The 20,874-nt window shown below is 37.4% G+C and overlaps 1 protein-coding gene across 1 annotated transcript in view; it reads right to left on the reverse strand.

Annotated features, from left to right (window-relative positions):
- Nucleotides 1-20,874, reverse strand: part of LOC139709719 (kinesin-like protein KIF19) — a gene marked incomplete at its 3' end in the record, with an annotated part of 42,982 nt that overhangs the window by 14,031 nt on the left and 8,077 nt on the right. Inside the window, exons 4-5 of the mRNA XM_071621674.1 lie at nucleotides 15,186-15,296; nucleotides 8,038-8,125 (exon numbers count right to left, since the gene is read on the reverse strand). Of these exons, the coding sequence (XP_071477775.1) occupies nucleotides 8,038-8,125; nucleotides 15,186-15,296 (199 nt within the window). The remainder of the gene's footprint in view (nucleotides 1-8,037; nucleotides 8,126-15,185; nucleotides 15,297-20,874) is intronic.

Raw genomic sequence — 20,874 nt, forward strand, 5'->3', positions numbered from 1 at the left:
CGAAATGACTGCACATGTTTTTCTTTTTCTCATTCTGCCATCATATAACAACCTTGTTTTGGGGTAACTTTTACTTTTTCCCTCAATGAAGTGACGTCAAAAGATGCAAAATTTAATTTCTTCCCCACACCTGTCTGACGAAGCAATAATACCCTCGTTTAATCAAAATATGACGCCAATGTTTCGAATCAGGTGTTTCTGCTGGCCTGGTAGTCCCTACGGCAAGGGCTGGCTGACGCGAGCCCTCATGCATAAGGGCTATCAATGACAGCAGGATAAGCAGTGCTCCCGCCCCCAATGTGCGTCAGTTGCTGTGATTCCATGACACACTGAGAGACACCTGTCCTGCCTAATGGCGGTGGCAGCTAGTGCAGAATATGACGTGCGCACACCTGCCTAATTTGCCAGCACATTTAAGGACAGGACTCTTTTTGTTATTATAATTGTGCCTCAATTTTTCTTACTATTGTGTGTGTGTCGCATTTACAATCTACGCCTACTCTCCTGTGCAATCTGGGTAGTGAAATAGAAACTTGCTCAAAAACATGTATGGCTCATCTCTCTCGGAAGGTTAGCTGATAAGTAATGAGAGAAACAAGGCGGCCGGGTGTCTGGTATATTAAAGCAGCCGATGAAAGCTGCTTTTGTCCGCGGCATGCTAATTACTTTATGGCAAGGATGAAAGAAGGGCAATGTTGTGATACATAATACGTGACACAACGTGTCCAAACTCTTCCTCCATTTGTTAAAAAAAAAACAAACTAGAAATGTCGCTATGGCGACTGGTATGCCTCCGCCAGCCATAATGCATGATTCTCCTATATAGGTCTATAGTACATGTGGACAATGTTTGGTTACATTTTCACAAAATTGGCAAAATATTAAAATGACATGTTTGTCACAAATGTATTGAATGTTTACCTTATACACTCCTTGACCTATGTTTAATTGGATGAATAGGAGAGCATGTATTTGGGGATTTAAGAACTTTAACTTGACTTTGACCATTTCATAAGTTTATGCACTGAGTAATTTTCAAGGTATGGAGAAAAAGTGCAATTTCTGTATTGAACAGTAAATTGTTATCATTTTCATCTGGCCTTTGATTTATAAGAGAATCACTGTCAGGCAGAACATACATAAATTCAGCATGTACTAAGTTTCAAGTAACTTGAGCCACTTCCGAGATATGGAGAAAGAAGTAAGTTCAGCACTTTCACTTGATCTTTGACCTTTTGACCTTTGACCTTCTTGGCAAAAAAAAAAAATCCCAGAGAATCTCTATTGGGTTAGACATGCATACATCAAGTTAAACCAAAAAAAAATCGTGCTGGCATTGCATAAATATAAGGAAAATAGTAAAATTTTGAAGTATTGCCCTTGACCTTTGACCCCTGACCTTTGACCCCATGAACCCTAAATTCCCTAGATACCCACTGCCAGTCAGTAGATGCATATATACTATGTTCCATGAAGATACCTTGAACAATTTCCAAGATACAGAGAAAAAAGTGAAATTTTAAAGGACAAGTTCACCTTCATAAACATAAGGATTGAGAGAATGTAGCAATATTAGTAGAACACATCATTGAAAGTTTGAGGAAAATCAGACAATCCGTTCAAAAGTTATGAATTTTTGAAGTTTTTGTGCAGTAACCGCTGGATGAGAAGACTACTCCAGTGTATGAATAACTTAGATGTCACATGCGTACAACAATATAAGGAAAATATAAAGAGAATTTCACAAAATGCCATCTTTTGAAAAAAGTACACATTCCCCTGACTCGTTACCAACAAATGTTATGGGTAATATTATTCCCCCTGCCTTTAGAAAGAGGCAAGTCAAGAGCTCTTTTATTATGCGAAAAAAGTGAAAATATGTTGAATTTTCTTTTACATTTTCTTTATACTGTTGTACGCATATGACTCACAAGCTGTAGTAGTCTCCTCATCCAGCGCTTCCAACACAAAAATTTTAAAAATTCATAACTTTTGCATCGATTGTCCAATTTTCCTCAAACTTTCACTGATGTGTTCTACTAATATTGTTGCATTCTCTCAATCCTTATGTTTATGAAGGTGAACTTGTCCTTTAACATTTTACTTGACCTTTTGACCTTTGACCTTTTGACCTCATGACCCCAAACTTTCACCAGAGAATCTTAATTGGGTAGTATATGTATACACTACGTTTCAAGAAAATATCTTCACGCATTGCATAGATATGGGGGAAATAGTAAAATTTTAAGCATTTGACCTTGACCTTTTGACCTTTGACCTTGAACATGTGCACCTAAAAGTTGATAGGCACAACTTCACCCCCTAATACACATACATGCCAAGTTTCATTAGGATACCTCAAAAGGTTTTGGTAGTTACCCTGTTCACAAAATTCATTACGGACGGACGGAAGGACGGACGGACGGACGGAAGGACGGACGGACGGACGGAAAGACGGACGGACGGACGGACGGACGGACGTAAAGACGGACGGACGGACGGACGGACGGACGGACAACCCGAAAACATAATGCCTCCGGCACCACTTCGTGGCGGAGGCATAAAAAAAAACACCAACAGGCTGATGGCATTGAATACTGGAAGAAAAGAGTTGGAACATCCTTAGGTCTCTCTCTCTCTCTCTCTGTTTTTAGCTCTAACCTGCTTTCACCTCAAGTTTGTTTGCACAAGCTCAATGTTTTATTTTGATGGTTGTCATGGAAACAAAACACAGGCTTAAAACATGGCAAACATAGAGAGAGATGATATGCCATTCAAACATAGTTTTCATTCCTTTTCATCTTTGCATTCATGGAGTGCTCAGCAAGCTCGAATTGATAACAGGAAACGACATTGTTGAACTGTATGGCAAAGACAGGTTCTCATATATATTCATTAATTTTGTACCGGTATCACATTGCCATGGCAATAAACACCACATGTGCGAGCCAATCTTCTTCTGAATGATTAATCACTCTGTTTGGAGCGAAAACACACAATCGATCACCCTGAACTGAGGTTGGACGACTATTACCGGCCATTCAGATTCTTGAAGGCCTGCAATCTCATTTACATTCACAGTGTTCTCTTTCCCACGACTGAAATTTTCTGCAAAGCAGTAACAGATACAGACTGCTCTCAAGTTTTTATTTCTTTTTTTCAAACTTATTGAACATTTCACATTTACACAACATTTCTAAAGTTTTTTTTGGAAGGAAGGAGTTTGCATGGAGGTTTACTACATAGCATATGCTCCGTTTTTCAAAACCTTTAAGTTGTTTTTCAACCTTGGCTAAATGATGCATGTCAACAAAGAAAGTGGCTTGGGTGACCATTAGCAGCAAATCATTTAAAATGTCAGCACCCATTGCATGAAGTTAATAATGAAATTATAAATGGCAGTGGTTACTATCTATTATGTAGAATGTTCATATCCCCCTTGTGTTACATAGAAATGGCGTAGCAGGACTGGGCAAGAAATCAGTGTATGCAAGACATTGTTGCCAGGAAATGGCTGTGATTAATACAAACAGCAACAACAACACACAACAGTGATTACTAGACACAGAAAATCACATTCTAATGTGACAATGTGTAGGCCCTACATGTTTGTTAAAGCACACACACACACACACACACACACACACACACACAAAGCATACACATGGTATTTAATCTTATTATGATACTCCTCTAGAATTATTTCTATCTTCAAGCCATACATCTTCGCAAAGCAAAGTGCTTTTGAAAGACAAACAGATATCACAACTTTTAATGTACATACAAAAACTCACATCAAAACTGCCAAAAAGTGGATAAAAAGACATCTTTTATGCTCTCATTCTATCATGGCACCATGGACACTGTCAAAGGAAACTCTTCAGTTCTAAGACGTACAATGTACAGTATCATCAAACGTGAACAATTTTAGATTGTCGAGATGCTATCTGGCATTCTTGAAGACTCTATCATCGTTGGAGAGCAAGGCACACACACATATCATGGTTCTCTGGCGAGACAGAGAACACTTAATTACTATGTGCCGAGACTTTCCCCTGTCTGGCTTGTATTGATTTATGCCCAGATCAACAACATAGCGGTCGTCATTCGTCATCATCAACCCTGATGTTGAGAATTTATGAATTTTGCAAGACATTGGCTGAGGGCAAAGTCTCCTTGATGCTACAAATGTTTGTGTCCCAATTCAAATCCAAGGCTGCTACTGAAGAACAGAGGGGGGGGGGGGGGGGGGGGGGGAACAACAACTCAAAGGTCTTCCTCTAAATAGCATGCTACCACTTTTGGAGTTTAACATACCTATGACGCACTTTCAGTAGCTTATGAATTCATTTGCGATTACCAAGGCAACATACATAGTTGCTCCTAAGGCTACCGATGAGAGGTAATTAATATAACAACACTGTGATTTTGGAACCTGTCTGAGGATGGCCACTGACCTAATTAGCTAACCAGGAGATATTCATCAGGGTGATATCTGGTTCAGTATCACGCTTTGTTTGAGGATGACAATCAAATGCGTCCACGTGTGTGTGTGTGTGTGTGTGTGTGTGTGTGTGTGTGTGTGTGTGTAAAAGCTGTATATGTATTTTGGGTCACGCACTGACTCATTTTTTTTTTTTTTTAGTTGATCAAAAATTGCTGATTGTATATTGTGTTTATACATTTCAGATGTTTTTGTTATGTGAAATAATATAGAAATTAGATATTAAAATATTATTGAGCAACACACAAAAAAGAGCGTACTGTATTTGTTTGTCGTTCAAGGTAATAACACTACACTATTTGTAACCTCAAAGGGATGGTACAGCTTCAGTTGTGATGGGGCTACGTGTTTCCAACATTTTTTATGATGATTTTTTTTGTTTTTTTGTTGAAATAATGAGAAACCTCCTATGAAATGTGAAAGAGCATATAATTGCAAGAAGAATTCACAGTTTATTTGATGAAAATTGGTTTTGGAATGGCTCAGATATCCAAAACAAAGCAATCCTACTAAAAGGTGGGATCCATGACCCACCTTTATTTAGGATCACTTTGTTTTTGGATATCTCGTCCATTTCAAAATCAATTTTCATCAAATAAACTTTGAATTCCACTTAGAATTGTATGCTCTTTAAGATTTTATAAAGTGGTTTCTAAAGTATCTTGCAAACAGTTACAGGCTGAATCCTCACCTCAACCACGACTACACCACCCCTTTAACATTTCATAGCCCACCACAAGCATTTTACCTCTAGCGAAGTCTGCGCTCGCATTTATAGAGGATTTGTTTGAAGCATCTCCTCCCCCTCTCTTCATCTGTTTTTTATGAGCAGCTACAATATATATCTGAGAAAAAATTGAGAACTGCACAAACAAGAAAAACCAAAGAGAAACAGAGACAGCGACAGAGAGAAAAAAAGTAAAATGCAAAAAAAAAACAACAACTGGATGACTTGAGACAATCTGGGCATCATGTACTTCTGCAAGTCCAAACTTGTGCAGCACTTTCACAAAATGACACTTTAAAAAAATAATTTTGACACATAAGATGAGAAATTGAATTGGTCTGCATATTGCCAACTGCTCTATTCAAAGATTTGTTGTCTCAATTATTTTCCATATTCAGCGACTCGGATAGTTCAGTTATATACGTTCTTCTGTTCTTCCCAACTATTATAGAGTTTGAATGTACACAAATTCAACTTATTGAATTAAATCTTGAGAGAGCATTAGTGAAGGCAAACTCCACCTGAAAGGTTCCTGGACTCATTACTGACAGTGTCAATCACAGATTGTGGGTATTTAGACCAGCATTCATGCATTTCTCTGGTTGGAGGTTCTCAGCAACAGCATGAAGCATTTCAATGACGCTACACACACCATATCATTCACAGGCAAATAGAATGAAAAATATGGGACACACGCTCACACACACACACACACACGCACACATTCTCATGAGAGGCTCCAGCTGGGGATATGATAGTCTGCTCAAGATACAAAACTGTAATAGGGCATATTCCATTATTTCTTTTTGAAAAAAAAAAAACTTCCTTTCCATAAATTGACAATTGAAATTGAAAACCATCAAAAAATATATGACTTCAGTTTTATTGTAAGTAAAAAAGTAGGATTCATCAAGTGTATAGGAGCATACACAATAATCTAGGATTCATGTAAAATTCTTAGAATTTCCCCATGTGAAGCACTATTTGTCCACATCCAGGCACTAAATAAGTAGAACGGGCAGATGTACATGTATTACAACCCACAAGTTACCCTTAGGGCCTTAAAAAGCACTTTTTCATTTGTTTTACTATAAATACTCTGAATTATGTAGCATCATATGCCCATTGTGAAATGCATTCCTGGTTGGATGGATTGAAATCACAATAATATTATCCTAAACTTTTAAGCCCCTTATGAGAACCCACACGTCCATGCACACAAACACAAATGCAAAACTGTACATGTCCACAAATTTAACCACTCACAAAATTTTCGGGAAGTCCTGATTCGCAAAAATTTAGACTCGCTAAATATATGGCATATACAGTAGTATAGAAGTTCCCACACACGCGAAGGTCACCCTGAGAGTTATGCCCTCTCAGCCAATTTTGCGCACGGTCTCTGTACACAGTGATTCTCTGTATGAAAAAACTCAAAGGGTCATAGGTCAAAGCACTTCAGGAGCACTCCTGCACCCAAACTTTGTGCATAAATGGAATATATGAACATTTCTAGGCATGAGATGAATCATAATTTTTATCACATAAATTTACAAATCCCTGCTACATAATTCATACTTTTGCTGTGCAAAACTGGACTTCTAATCGAACTCTCCTTACGGATACGAGCAGAATAATTTACTAATGGCATTTCAAGTGTTCCACCTCATAAATTTTTCATGTGTCGGGGCTCACTGCTTGAAACGATGCGACATTCGCATAATTGCCTTTCTCTAATGGGTGCAAAAAAGCTTCAGCACACTCCAAGCAATTTAAATTGCAAGTCCATGCCGAGGTATCCCAGTACCGAAAGTGCGTTAGCATGATTGATCCCCTAAAGCCTTGTCTGTTCTGTTTTGCTTTGTTTTGCTACAGAAATAAATATTGACAGAGTGGTCTTGTACCATCCCATATGGTTTTCCAAAAGATTCTGCATGCAATTATCTGTCCCTGACCCCTTCCCCACCTTCAAGAATTTCACTGAGTCTGTAGGAGCTACATGTACATCTATCAGTCTACAGTCTACCACTTATAGATGCGCCCACTTGTTTTTTGTTCTTTCTCCATCTCATTTATATGACTTTGCATTGCAAAACCTCCTCTCTACGTAAAATAGAATGGGTCAAGTTTCGAGTTGAAAATATGTGCTTTATGTCAAAGACATTTATTTCCAAGCTTCTACTATTGTCACGATAGATGATCCATTTACAGATGAAGTTGGGGAGTATATGATCACATAAACGTAATATTTTTTGATTGCTGTATAAATGTAGACCTATATTTCTTTTGCTTACTTTCTCTTTCTCTATTTCCAACTCTTGAGGAGCTTACAGCTGTACATAAGAATCCTGTGACAATATTTTTCCAAGACAGCCAATGATAGTTTTGGTATTCTCTGAAACAATTGTGCATATAATGCACCCGATGGGCATGCACAGTATTGGGATAATCTGATATCACATCCTAGCTGTTGCCATGGCGATTTAAGTCCATCTTTCATGTGTACACAATGAAATATGAGTTAGCACACTTTAATGGACTCAGAACTTCAAAAAAACCCATTTTCTCTCATGCAGACAACCTAATGAATGCATTTTCTATACATTTTAGTTTGTGGAGTAACATCTGATTATGAAAAGATACAGTGAATGATTATCCTTAGTTTATTGAGGTTAATCAAACAAAAATAGAGGAAAACAATCAAAGATGTAACACAATAGAAATTGCATTACATGTATGCATTATGCATCCTTATACCACAAATTGTATAGTGATGAGATTGGTTGGTGTGCTGGAAGAGACATACCTGTGGCTCCATAGGCAAAGACAGTGGCATTAAATCCCTGTGTGACACTCTGGATCAGATCTTTGGTAGTCAGCTCATAAACCTCCTCCTAAATATTGAAGAGACAAACAAAACATATTACACAACACTGTCATATCATTACGATTCCATGTTGGTTGAGCATTCGCATGGCTTCATCACTGTGACGGGAAATTGTGAAACATGTTTGGATACTCCCCTTATTGTCATCATATTAATGTGTTTCCATGGTGATGAGACTATTTGGAGGATTTCTAGCTACTGTAAAACCATATCAATGTTCGGGTGCATTTTGATTTTGTGAGAGCCAAGATTGGCGAAATCTGTACTGTACGCACTGAATGCCAGTGTTAGTTTGCGAAAATTTCAAGCCACGAAAATGTGTGCATGTTTGTATGAGTGATGCCCATGACATTCAAGACCATGGGCCTCAGTGGGACTACATGTAGTACAGTATATAGTATCCCTTTTATCCATAACACTGTATTTTCCTTCCTGAAACTCAACATGACATCTGCCCAATAACAGGCAATGTTTCTTTCATAAGTTATGCCTCACAACAGCCCTCTCCAAGGCCACTCAAACAGACAAAGCAGAATGAATTTGCATTGTGAGGGAAAGTATGACAGATAACTTTAAAATATGAATGTCATACATTGCCCACAGCTGGGTGTTCTACAGCTTAGTCGCTGTTCATGTCATTTCACTGACTCTAAAATTGAGCAGTCATTCTCTATCAACTGCACACTCAGGTTGCATGACATTTACAAAATGTTTAATCATTCATGACATAGGCCTACATGTACATGGTGGACATTCTCATTCTCAGTGGCTGTTGACAAATAGGTTCATTACTTTGCAAAATATTTATCACATCACCATGGTAACAGAGCTCAGCATTGGGGCCTGTGAATTACACCCCCCCCCCCCCCAAAAAAAAAAAAAGAAGAGAATCCAATCACTCGCAAATATCAAATCTGCGCCCAGCAATGGAGCAGACTTGATTTGATGAGCCTTTGTTACTTGACAGCTGAGATCACTCCATGATCGTGACTGCTCTGGTGAGCGTATCATTCCCCTCACTGCTTGAGTAAGATGCACAAATAAGCCTGATTTTGTGAATTTGGAGCATTATTATCCTTTGTGCTGCATTGACTTCACATCAGAGAAAAAAAAAACATGTACTGTAAAACATGATATATTCGTGGCACAAAATTTTCGCGAATTGGAGCCAATGGCCTTTTTCGTGGCTTGAAATTTTCGCGAATTGCCACTGGCGTTCAATGCATCGTGTAGACAAAAATTTCGCGTACATTTTAATTTCGTGAATCTTGGTGTTCGCGAAATTAAAATGCATGCGAACATTCCTCATTGTACAGTATAAATACATGTGCACATGAAGGAAAGAAAGCAAATCCCTCCATCTCCATTACACAATTGATGATTTAATCTTCATGGGATTTTACGATATGTTCAGCCACAGAAGTACAGTACTAACTGGTGAACATTCAATAATAATACAGTGTAGACAACATTTACTACTTATGAAATAATTATTTCCTGGCAAAGCAAGTTTACTCCCATTTCAAATACACATGTTCTTAGTGTCGACTTTGCAATAATAAATAAGACTTGCTAACTATTTTCTGGTGGTGTATTAACCACACCAGCAAAGGTTTGGCCAATTAATTGAAACAAAAAGAGAGAAGAAATATGGTGGTGCCTGTGACACTGACAATTTTATTATCAAGTCTTTCTATTTCACGAAATTCAGTTAATAGTTTGTGTTAATTGAGTTTCATACTACAGCCTTAAGTACAAGGTGCTAAAATTCGAAAGTGACTTGTCAATATTTCAAGCCTCTGAAATTTACAGATGTTCTACAATATGCCACCGCACAAGCTCTGTGACATAATACTATTCTCTGCACTTCTGCTGCCTTAGCAACAACAGAGTGGTTTAAATAATAAATGAGTAATTTGGTTCGATGGAAGTCTGACTAGGCAGCAAGGAAGAGAGGGTTAGAAGTTGCATGTAAAACATTTGGTACCCCGCCACTAATCGCATCCATAGTGTCACGATGAGGCAAATGAAATTGCCTGAAGATTAAAAAGCAACAAAAGCAGCAACAACATAAGTTCTTCATGGTCAATTCCATTACCCGGAAATGCATCACAGTGTAAGGTCAAGATGGAAAAAGTACCATCTAATATCAAAATTCATGAATGATGGTATTACATTTCTTTCCCCCTTTAATTTTTTTTTTTTTCAATTAGAATGGAGTGGATGCTTGTTTCAAAAAAAAAAAAAAAGACAAGAGAAAAAAATAAAAACTCCACTCTGTTGACTGGTTACCATGACAATGTCATAAACACACACTCTCTACAGTGCTCATTCAAATCAAGATACAATATTAATATCAGGAATGGAAGATGGATGCCTGACAACTGTTTTGTTGCCTGCTACTATTCTGCCATTGATCTTTCAAGACCAGATTCTTGACCAGTGTTGTAATAGCTATGACTGGACAATGGAGAAGCAATCAAAGCTTGTCAATAAAGTCATTTCAATTGTGGGAATCAATCAAACCATGTATTAACAACAAGCAAAACTGGAGGGGAAATTTATTAGAATAGAAGACTCACCGCCACTTCGTCTGACAGAATTTCTTTTCGCTCATTATTTTGGTACGTGACTCGTGCATCATTCACATTTAAAGTTACGATATACTGTATTGCCACACAATTGATACATGTCAAGCTTTGTTGCAAATATATCTTTACTTTTTTTCCCCTCAAATACACTTATTTGATAAACAGCAGATGGATACAGTTGGTAATATTCATACATCACCAGTAATTGTGTAATTAGTTTGGGGAGTTTCCTGCAGCTTTGGTATGTTAAAATTTAATATACATGATGTGCAATGTGTAAATTCATTTCCTTTAAATACCAATATTGTGTTTAAAATTTGTACAGTAATGCCTTAAATAATAATGATGATAATGCATAATAATATACAACTGTAGTTATCACCACCATGACGACACCAAGTCATAGAAAGAATGATAATATTGTATACATGTAGACTGCATACAGGAATTTGTTAGCTTTGCAGTTATAAATATTGTCACAGTTCATCTCCATTCAAACACGCAGTAGGGCAGCATACCTTCAGAAAGAAGACTTTGGTTTACCGCTAATATGACGGTATATCTACATTTCCATCTCCGTATAAACACTCGTAATTGATACCCCGCACAGGTTGATTAAAAAAATCGCAGACTGAGCACGCAGCGCACCGAAAAACGTTTACTCTCTTTCCTTCATCACTTTATCCATTTGAATATAAAGAAAAATGCCACTTTACTCCAGTTTATTCCAATCCCACGTCCGCAAATATTGACCGCGAAGCAGATGGGGAGGGAATTTCAAAAAAAAAAATTTCACTTAATTGTGTTTGTTCAGGTGGCAGCCCCCGGGGAACCACGGCCGAGTTATTGTCGAGCTCTCCCCGTTTCGCAATTTTATCATTGGTGCGAGAGGCAGAAATGAAATTAAAATGACAATCCATCATGGCTTATGTAATGCATGCAGATGGATTTCTTTCAGCTTGACAGATAGCCAATTTGTTGCCATGACAACTTTGCTGTATACACTGTCTCTCCCTCTCTTTCTCCATATAGAGAGATATTGATATCTTGCTGGAAAAAAAAAAACTAATCTAAACTAAAAGACTGCATTCAGTAATATTACATAGTGGAGGCATAATTTACTGTAAGTATTACATCTCTTTCTCTCTCTCTGTTTATCCACTCTACTGCCCTTGAGACGAATTTGATGTTCAGTTAATCCTCTTTATGCTTCGAGTGGCGATCAGCATTAAAAAGAGCAAGAAAAAAACACTTAAGCGTTGTACACACTAGCAGGATTCATACTGATGCAAATTAATAGCAGGATACAAATCTTGAGATTTGCATGATTTGCATGATTTGCACAATCCAAATCTCCAAATCTTTGCCAGTGTGGACACAAAAATCCCAGTCCCAGTAAACAGCACAATCACCGTTGCAATCCAACTTCCAAGAAATCTTGTGATTATTTCAGAATCAACACAACAGAAATAGCAGGATGATACGAACTGTGGCGAGTTTGAGAACGCTGAAGCAAAAAATCTCAAGATTTTCCTTCCATCATTCAAAACACCCATGATTGAACTGTGCCTTTCAAAATTTAAGGGGGGCGCACGTGCCCCCCTTTTTTCTTTTTGTTTCTTTTGTTTTAACAAAAAATAAAGGGGGCGCGTGCCAGGTGTGCCCTCACCTGGATCAATTTAGAGTCACAATTTTGGTAGATTTCGGGCATGTGCATTTTGTTTGACAAATTATCATGATTGGCAATTGGCGGGATATTTCTGTCTGTCTGAACGGGCACGACAAATCTTTGAGATTTGGATTGCAATCATTATCTTGCTATTTTGTCTGTGAAATGCAGCTATTAAATGTCCAAAGTCCCTGGCAAAGAAAGGGTTAGTTGTTTTAAAGCAACATCTTGTTAAACCACACATTACAGAATTACACATTTTAACTTTGTTTGCTAGAAATAAAGTGCAGCTGTTATAGTTTCTATAAAAAAAATGAATTGCTAAACTGTATCATTCACATTCAAGCCTATGTCAAGTCAAATAAACAGTACTTATCTTAAACTTTAGGGGAAAAAAAGCAAGAACCAGGTGCTAAAAAAGGCACAAGTGTTGTATGCCTCGGCCAAATACATACACCATTTTATAGTTTATCCCTCCACGAGTCCATTTGTGTGTTTCTAACGTCAATTTGATTTTCAAAGTAATTCCACCTACTTTCCAGCAAGCTGCTACTGCATGAGATTGATTGTAGCCCATTTAGCAAATTAGTGTTATTAATCATCCCCTACCCTTATCTATCTTACTATTAGACTCTTTCTTCCACCCTCCCATTCTCTCTCCCTCTCTTTCTCTCTCTCTCTCTCTCTCTGATATATAATCTCAATATGATATGTCCACTAGGTTCTGTAGTGCCTGGATAGTTAGTAGAAATTAAGGCTTGGGTTCAACCAAAAACTGAACTTTCAATGTATAATCAGGGAGGTGGTCCACCTCCCTGGTATAATTGACATTTACACTAATATGGACTTCCTGGTACACTTATTCACAGTAAAAAGAAACAATGCATCCCCTACATGTAGAAATATTCACTGCTTTAAAAAAAAGTAAATAAACTTTCATTTTAACATAAATGTTTATTGCAGAGTTTAAATGACACTGGAACTCTGAAAACCTGTCTAACGAATAGGCTACATCAAAGGCTAAAGAACAGTGTATTGTCATTTTTAAAAAATGACTGCAGAACTTCTATGTTTTCTTTATACAAGAAAAGCAACATGTAAGAAGGTTTGAATAACAAAAGGCGGTCATTAAAAAAAAACTAAAATTTTGAATTTATGATCTATAGTAGAATATTTCATGAATGCAAAACACCAGTTGGCATAAGTCATGCTAGCATTCAAGAGTAAAACTTTCATGCAGTGTACATGTATGTTTTCTGAAAAGGTTTTGTCTAAAATTAAGCAAAGTTGAACTAATCATGACAAGAAGAATCATTGCAACTGATTAACAAATTGCCCTTCATCGATGTACAACCTTATAAACAATGACAGAAGAATTTCATGAAGTTGTAGAATCAAAATCCTATTAAACCACATCCAAACTGGTATGTACATGAAGAGTGAACTCTATCACAGCTTTACGGATAACAAAATACAATGTGTCCAAACATGCATGAAATTTGATACAATATGCTGGGCATACACAGAATGGATTCATTTGTGATTAATCTACACAATCACTCTCCTTAATAGTTACTTCTCCTTGCTATACATACAACTGCATCTCCACGGCAACAAGAATACAAAAACATTTTGTGCACTACGGGCTGTACAGAACATGTGTACCATCTGGATACCTTTCAGTCAATCAGATTAGTTACTAATTGCAAAAGTTGTGGCATGGTATTACATATCCAGTTTCAACACGAAAAATCAATGTCACGCTCACTGGGCAAACAAAACTGCACTCGAAGTACTAAGTCAGAGCATGCCAATAAAATCATTTATGTCGAGTATTCAATATCAACAATTTCACTTTCCTGAACTGAGTAGTAAACATGTGTGTTGCATCTCAGATTCTGGTTCCATCTTCCTGCTTTACAAACTGTTCTTACTACATATAATCAAACTAAACGTTTTCAGCTACTCTCCCCTATAACCAGGGCCCTGTTTTATGAAGAGTTATAATTGATTATATAGTTGATTTCTATCATAAGTGTATGGCAGCCTGTGTGTTAAGGAAATTTATAACTGATTACATCTTTTGATAAAATGGGGTCCAGGAGTCATAAACCCTATAAACACAACATTGATTTTTGACAAAGAAGTGGAGAAGATCAAAATCACCTAAACTTGAGCAATGTATGATCTCTGAGGTCCACACAAGAGAGAAAGGACATTTCACCAAAGAATTCTATGGCATCATATTTCTTCTACTATGTTTTTCAAGGCCACATTTGTAGGAGAGGCAAACATGATTATGGCACACACACAAACAAAATTATCATGTCATGCCCCGTAATTAAAACATCTGTAGAAGAAATGGAGAGGGTGGACAAGGTGTTACAAGCCTTTAGATGAGTATATTGTACCTCAGCCAATCCTCTAGATTTTACAGGGAGAACAGTCTTTGCTTCCCTACTTTTGTTTTTTTTAATCCAAGGGCTCAATGTTTTGGTTCTGGCTCTGGTTTTGCATACAGCCAATTTCCTACATGACATTAATGCTTTATGCTGCAAAACCTCAAGGGAAGCCATAATGCAGGGCCAAGGGGAAGGAGGCTGTAAAAGACAATTTGGCCAAGGGCACCAGAAACAAAATGGATTAGGCGCAGGGCTGTTTCAACAGGTTTCACTTCCCGTTCAAGAAGACCCGGCTTCTTTATACAGCTGTACAACTCTAACCACAACCACAAATATTCGGGGACACCACATCACAAGGTCTGGGGGTAATAGAGGCAGACACACGTTAATTGTCTTTGGCCCTACCTGGGTGCTGGTGGCATCGAAGGCCCTGTCGAAGACATAGTGCTTCTCCCTTGATCGGTTCGCCCTCAGGACATCGTCGGGGTCATCCGTCGGATCACGCAGGACAACAATCTGTAGGAATTTCATTCAGATTGAAGGGGAAAAAAGTGCAAATGAAAGCAAACTGTCGACATCGCATTAAACTCTCTGTACTGTAAACTTAGTATCATCCGCTCTTTCTTCTTTTCTTTTCTTTTGGAGGGGGGGGGGTAGGAGAAGTGGTTAAAAGAAAGGAAAACTCTCACATGTAAAGCTGTTTTCTCGCATATCATTAAAATATGACCATCATGCATAAAATCTGATACATAAATGCCATACAATGTACATTCATAACTGTTCAGTCATTAAAGTAAGTTCACAAATTCATTTCAATTTATTACTATATAAGCAGCAAAATTCATTCTTCTGTATCATGAAACATCATCAAAGCGTACTGTAAAACGAGGTATGTTCGAGTGCATTTTAATTTCGCGAATTTCGCGAGGGCCAAGATTCGCAAAATTAAAATACACATGAAAGTTCTTGTCTTCATTATATGCATTGAATGTTGGAGGCAACTCGCAAAAATTTCATGCTGTGAAAATATTGTGTTTTACAGTACATTGTGACCTGATCATTGCTCACTCAGTCGCATGATCATTTCATAGTCTACGCCAGAAAAAATTCCCCAATCATTTGGTTTGACAATAATGGGACTGACACACTCAAAATAAGGATATGTATAGAGGCATGAAGTTGATCAAAGTACCTTAGAACATCTCCTTCAAAGAACATACATGTATTTCTCTGTAACTTTATTCAATATCGATGATACTTCCTCCCAAACCTGCTTATAACAGTTCAACTTCATCTGAAGAAAAGTGAAAAGTAGAGAAAATGCATTTGGTGTATCACATTCAATGCAACACACTACAAAGAAAGAAAAATACACATAAAGCATCTGAAACCCCACTGCTTCAAACCACACATCAATACCCATCAAAAAGACACAACTTCAACCTTGTAAATAACGATCAAACTCTGTTCATCAAACCACAATACAACAATCATGTACCCCAACTGCATCATCAAAGCTCAGCTCTTCCACCAATGCATGAGTGGCCAAACATTATTTGTCAGAGGACCGACACAAATCAACCAGAGGTAAAACATGATCAAAATTCAACTCGACTGCTACCTGCAGTCAACCCACACTTCAAAATCAACTCATCTGCAACATTTGGACAGCAAAGTAAAAACATGAGAATGACTTCAACACATGAAAGAAAATGTTCAATACATCAGATGGAGGCTGGGAGATCAATGTTTAAAGTCATGAATGATGTACATGTAGGTTGGTTGACTGGCATAGGCTAGGCCTTTGCTGTATCCATAACACTTGGAGTAAATTTGACTGTACATCTTTTTAGGCAATATTGTCTGTGATGGATTTTACATGTCTGTCTGCTCTCTTCGATGAAATATCAAGCAATATACTGTACAGTGAAAGCAAAATGAGATGACCGTCGATGACTGACTGTATCTTTGCAAACTGAATCAACTACTTGGTTGGGATGATTTAATTCCAGGTATTTTCATACCACATTACAAACTGCTGGCAGTGTGTGTCATTGTTACCTAGCGATCCTGCCATCGATTGCTAAGACTGGCATTGTGTGAACTCCCAACTGCCACAGACTGACATGGCCCGAGACAATTACTAGAAAAGGGATGGAGAGGGGGCCGAAATAGAGACCCAGGAGGTATAAAATCAATAACATTCCTTTCAGCATCTGTGCAGACGTATCAGCACTCCCATCTCCCCCTGTGACTCCGTGCTTATTGGCTTCTTTAGAAAGTGCGAGAGGAAAACGAGAAACTCCCAAGGCCCAGTTTCTGCCCCATTGTGCACTCCCCTTGGTTTCTTGTGCGTGTCAGGATTGTGCAAGTGTGACACCGATCAATGAGAAATTTCTCTGCAAACAAGTAAAGCTCTTGATGGAGTACGTGTTCCAGCACCTGAGAGAGGAAAAAAAAAGTATTTTCACCTGCTTCAGAAGTGTTGTCCGAACAGCGAGGCCTGGATACGGCATGTCCGTCTTTTATTCGGTTTTGAAGAAAACACATCAAAACATTTCATATCTGTTCATACTACTTATCTCACACTCGCAGACAATCTATCAAAGAAAAACATCTGGGAAACAGTTTGTAAAACTGCATTCTTTTTATCCAGATATACATGTATCTCTGGAACAATTATGCTTATCACATTCGGCTTGTTGAAAAGTACAACACACAAAGACACAGTTTTGAATCAAAGTACAATGTACTTTGGGAGACAGCTTTTCATTAGGTTGATTGTTTTATCTGTGACACTCTGAAACTAATGCTATATTTCTTTGTAGATACAACATGTAAACATGTGTTTATCTACAAAATGCATTGTGGATAACTTTAAACACATTGTACATCTAGTAACTTTTAATAAATACCACAATGTACAAGTCCAAATACACTTTAAAGTTCACTGCAAGCCTTTTGAGTACAATATATGCTTGAGCTTCATTACATCGAAATACACACTCCAGAAAAGATGAAAAAAAAAAATCAATCGTATCACTCTATCCCATCTCCTAAATGAATGTACACGAGATAATGGAATTTCCACAGGCTCAGCACTGGACCAACCAAGTTCAAAAAGTGACAGGTTTTACACATACAACGTAGTTTATGTTCAAATCAATTGTCATATTAAATGCATTCATCCAACTAGGGAAGAATTCAAGAGATATGTACTGCAGGTAATCCATAACTCCCCCACCTCCATCATACAATAAACACAAACAAACCAACCCAATGAAACATGAGGGAGGGCATAACAGGTGACTCCTCTTTTGGGTTTCACAGCTTACAGTGAAAATGTACAATTTAAGAAGTTGATGTACATACTGTACCACAAAATTCCATGGGTCAAATACTATGATATTCATTAAAATGCTTTATCTTCAACTGATGACAAAATATTTAAAAAAAAAGAAGGAACACATAAAGTGCAAAACAAAAACAAATTACAGATGGTTATAACCAAATTTTGTTATGTACATATACTTTATTTGTTCAGCTGTAAAGTAATTCTGATATAACAAAAGAAAACTGTGGTCCCAAGGACTTTGTTAATATGTAAGGGAGTCACCTGAATATAATAATCAATTTGTTACAGGTCTACAACATCCTGGATGTTTCACAACACATCATTGTAAGTTTTGCTTGTATCATTAGCATACACAACCTCATCATATTAATTCATTTTGAGAGAACATTTCTTTTTCTATTTGCTATTTATAATTGATGTTTATGCTTGGTTTCTCTGGCTACACACTTCTAGTATTAAACTAGTCAAGGTCTCTGTGTGCATCAGATGAAATGCACTTGTTGACTGTGTCTCCTTATAAATGCAGTAGAATGATTCAAAACCAGTCATCTTGCTTTGTCAGACACTTTTCCAAGTCCCTAAGACTGCTGTATTTCTACTGTAATTCTCCTGAAATGCTGATTACAAGTAAGATGCAAGCATGGCTGGGTATTCATCAACTGAGGTGGGTGAACATGAATTGGAGATAATCCTGCCTGCTTTATGCTACAGGGGGATTTAATCGGTTCAATGACTTCAAGGAGCAAGGCCAGGATGTACTTTGCAGGGGAGAACAGGACTGAGAGAGAGGACTTGGCCCATATAATGAAAAGGGCTTACAGTAGCCCACTACACAGAAGACTTGATATTGACTTGGTACAGATGTATAGGAGGGCTCTCAAGTGTTGATTACTGAACACTCTGCTGAATGTCTTCACACAATACATTCAGGCCTTGAAGGGGCTTCTTTGATTATTCTGGAAGAAGACGGCAGCATGGATGTTGTCCAAGCGTTTAATCGCAGAGGAAAGAGAAGATCAGGATCATCTCTTCAAGTGTTTCATTTCTTTCTCCCCTCTTATCAATGCACTAAAGATGAGCTTTCAAAAGCTGATCAATAGATCTGAGAGCTATAGTTGTGCAAATGCCACCATAGAGTGAGTGGCTTTGGATGTCAACTTGATTGTATCTAGATACTTACTGTGTATGCTAGATGCTCGATCATAGGGACAAGAGGCAATGCCATATAGTATCAATGACACTGTAGTTCGGTAGGTACTGTAAATCTTACATTTTTATGATCTCTGATGATTTGGCCCCTTTATTTGAATGTAATACCAGGCATGTACTGGTACATGTATGATGCATTGTCATTGCCATCCCAGACCTGGACTTTAATACAAATTTCTTAAAGGGACTGTACAGTACTGGTCGAGGTAGGGATTCATGTTTTGAACATTCCTAAGTGAGATAATGAAAAGCCTCTTATGAAATATGAAAGAGCATGTAATTCTAAGAAGGATTCAACGTTTATTTGACGAAAATTGGTTTTCAAATGGCTGAGATATCAAAAAAAGTGTTGATAATAAACGTGAAAAGGCAACATGCCACAACTTTATTAGGATCTCTTTGTTTCACCTTGTTTTTGGATATCTCAGCCATTTCAAAACCGATTTTCATCGAATAAACTTTTGATACCCCTTAGAACTGCATGCTCTTTGACATCTCATAGAGTGATTTCGGAATATCTCGCAAAACGTTAAAAGCTAAATCTTCACCTCGACCAGAACTGTACACACCCTTTAACATTTAACCTAAGTGAATCAGATGTGATTAAAGGATAAATACTGAATGCCAGATTCTTAGTAAGTTTTTGCAGACAAAGTTGATTCACTTGAAAAGTTTTTCTATTTTTCACCAGTTTTCATCAGTTTCTGGAACAGTTTTTCAAATAATGCACAATAACATGTGGAATATTGCTGTGATACACTTTAACACCAAGCCCCATCATGCGCTTCCATTGTGGGTAACATTAAATACATTGTACATCAAACAATGTCCGTATCTGTACGTGTAGTTCAAATTCTAAGACTTACAAATGTACCTCTTGGGGAAATGAATGATCATGAACTGAACATTACACTGCTAACATTCAAACTTAATCACTCTTATCAATGTTTGCTGCAATACACAAGATATCCTCACAGTAAGTATTATCCAACTGTGTACACTATGCCTGATATGATCTGATAAGCTCTTTAGGCACATGCTATTAATTAGACAAGAGATACAATCCAGAAACTAAGCAAACAGATAACAAGATAAACTGTATACTCTGCAGGGTGATTCAAACCACTTGATACTAATATATAGAAAAAATATATATAATGTCTGGGACATTTAGATAAAGAAACATACACTGCAAACTCTTAGCCTAGAGATTGAAGAAAAGTTCTAGATAAAAGAATTTCTGTTATCACATCAGAGAATCTCAGCAATTACATACAGTACAATTGTATGCCAATTTCCATTTCATTCTCTGAATTTTGGTCAGAACAAAAAAGTAAAATCAAAATTAAATCATTCAAGAAGTACAACATTAGTTTCTTTTGAGTATATTTGTAGAAAATACAGATCATATTGAGACAAAACAAGTCACATCTGTACGGTACACAGTACGACAAATCAAAAAATGGAGCCAAAATCGGTACATATTGTGTTGTACTTTAACACTTTTGAGAAAATGATCGCATCAACATT

The sequence above is a fragment of the Diadema antillarum genome, unplaced genomic scaffold (assembly GCF_040938485.1).
Source record: "Diadema antillarum isolate AM-2024a unplaced genomic scaffold, OU_Dant_1.0 seq00001465_RagTag, whole genome shotgun sequence".
Taxonomy (NCBI): domain Eukaryota; kingdom Metazoa; phylum Echinodermata; class Echinoidea; order Diadematoida; family Diadematidae; genus Diadema; species Diadema antillarum.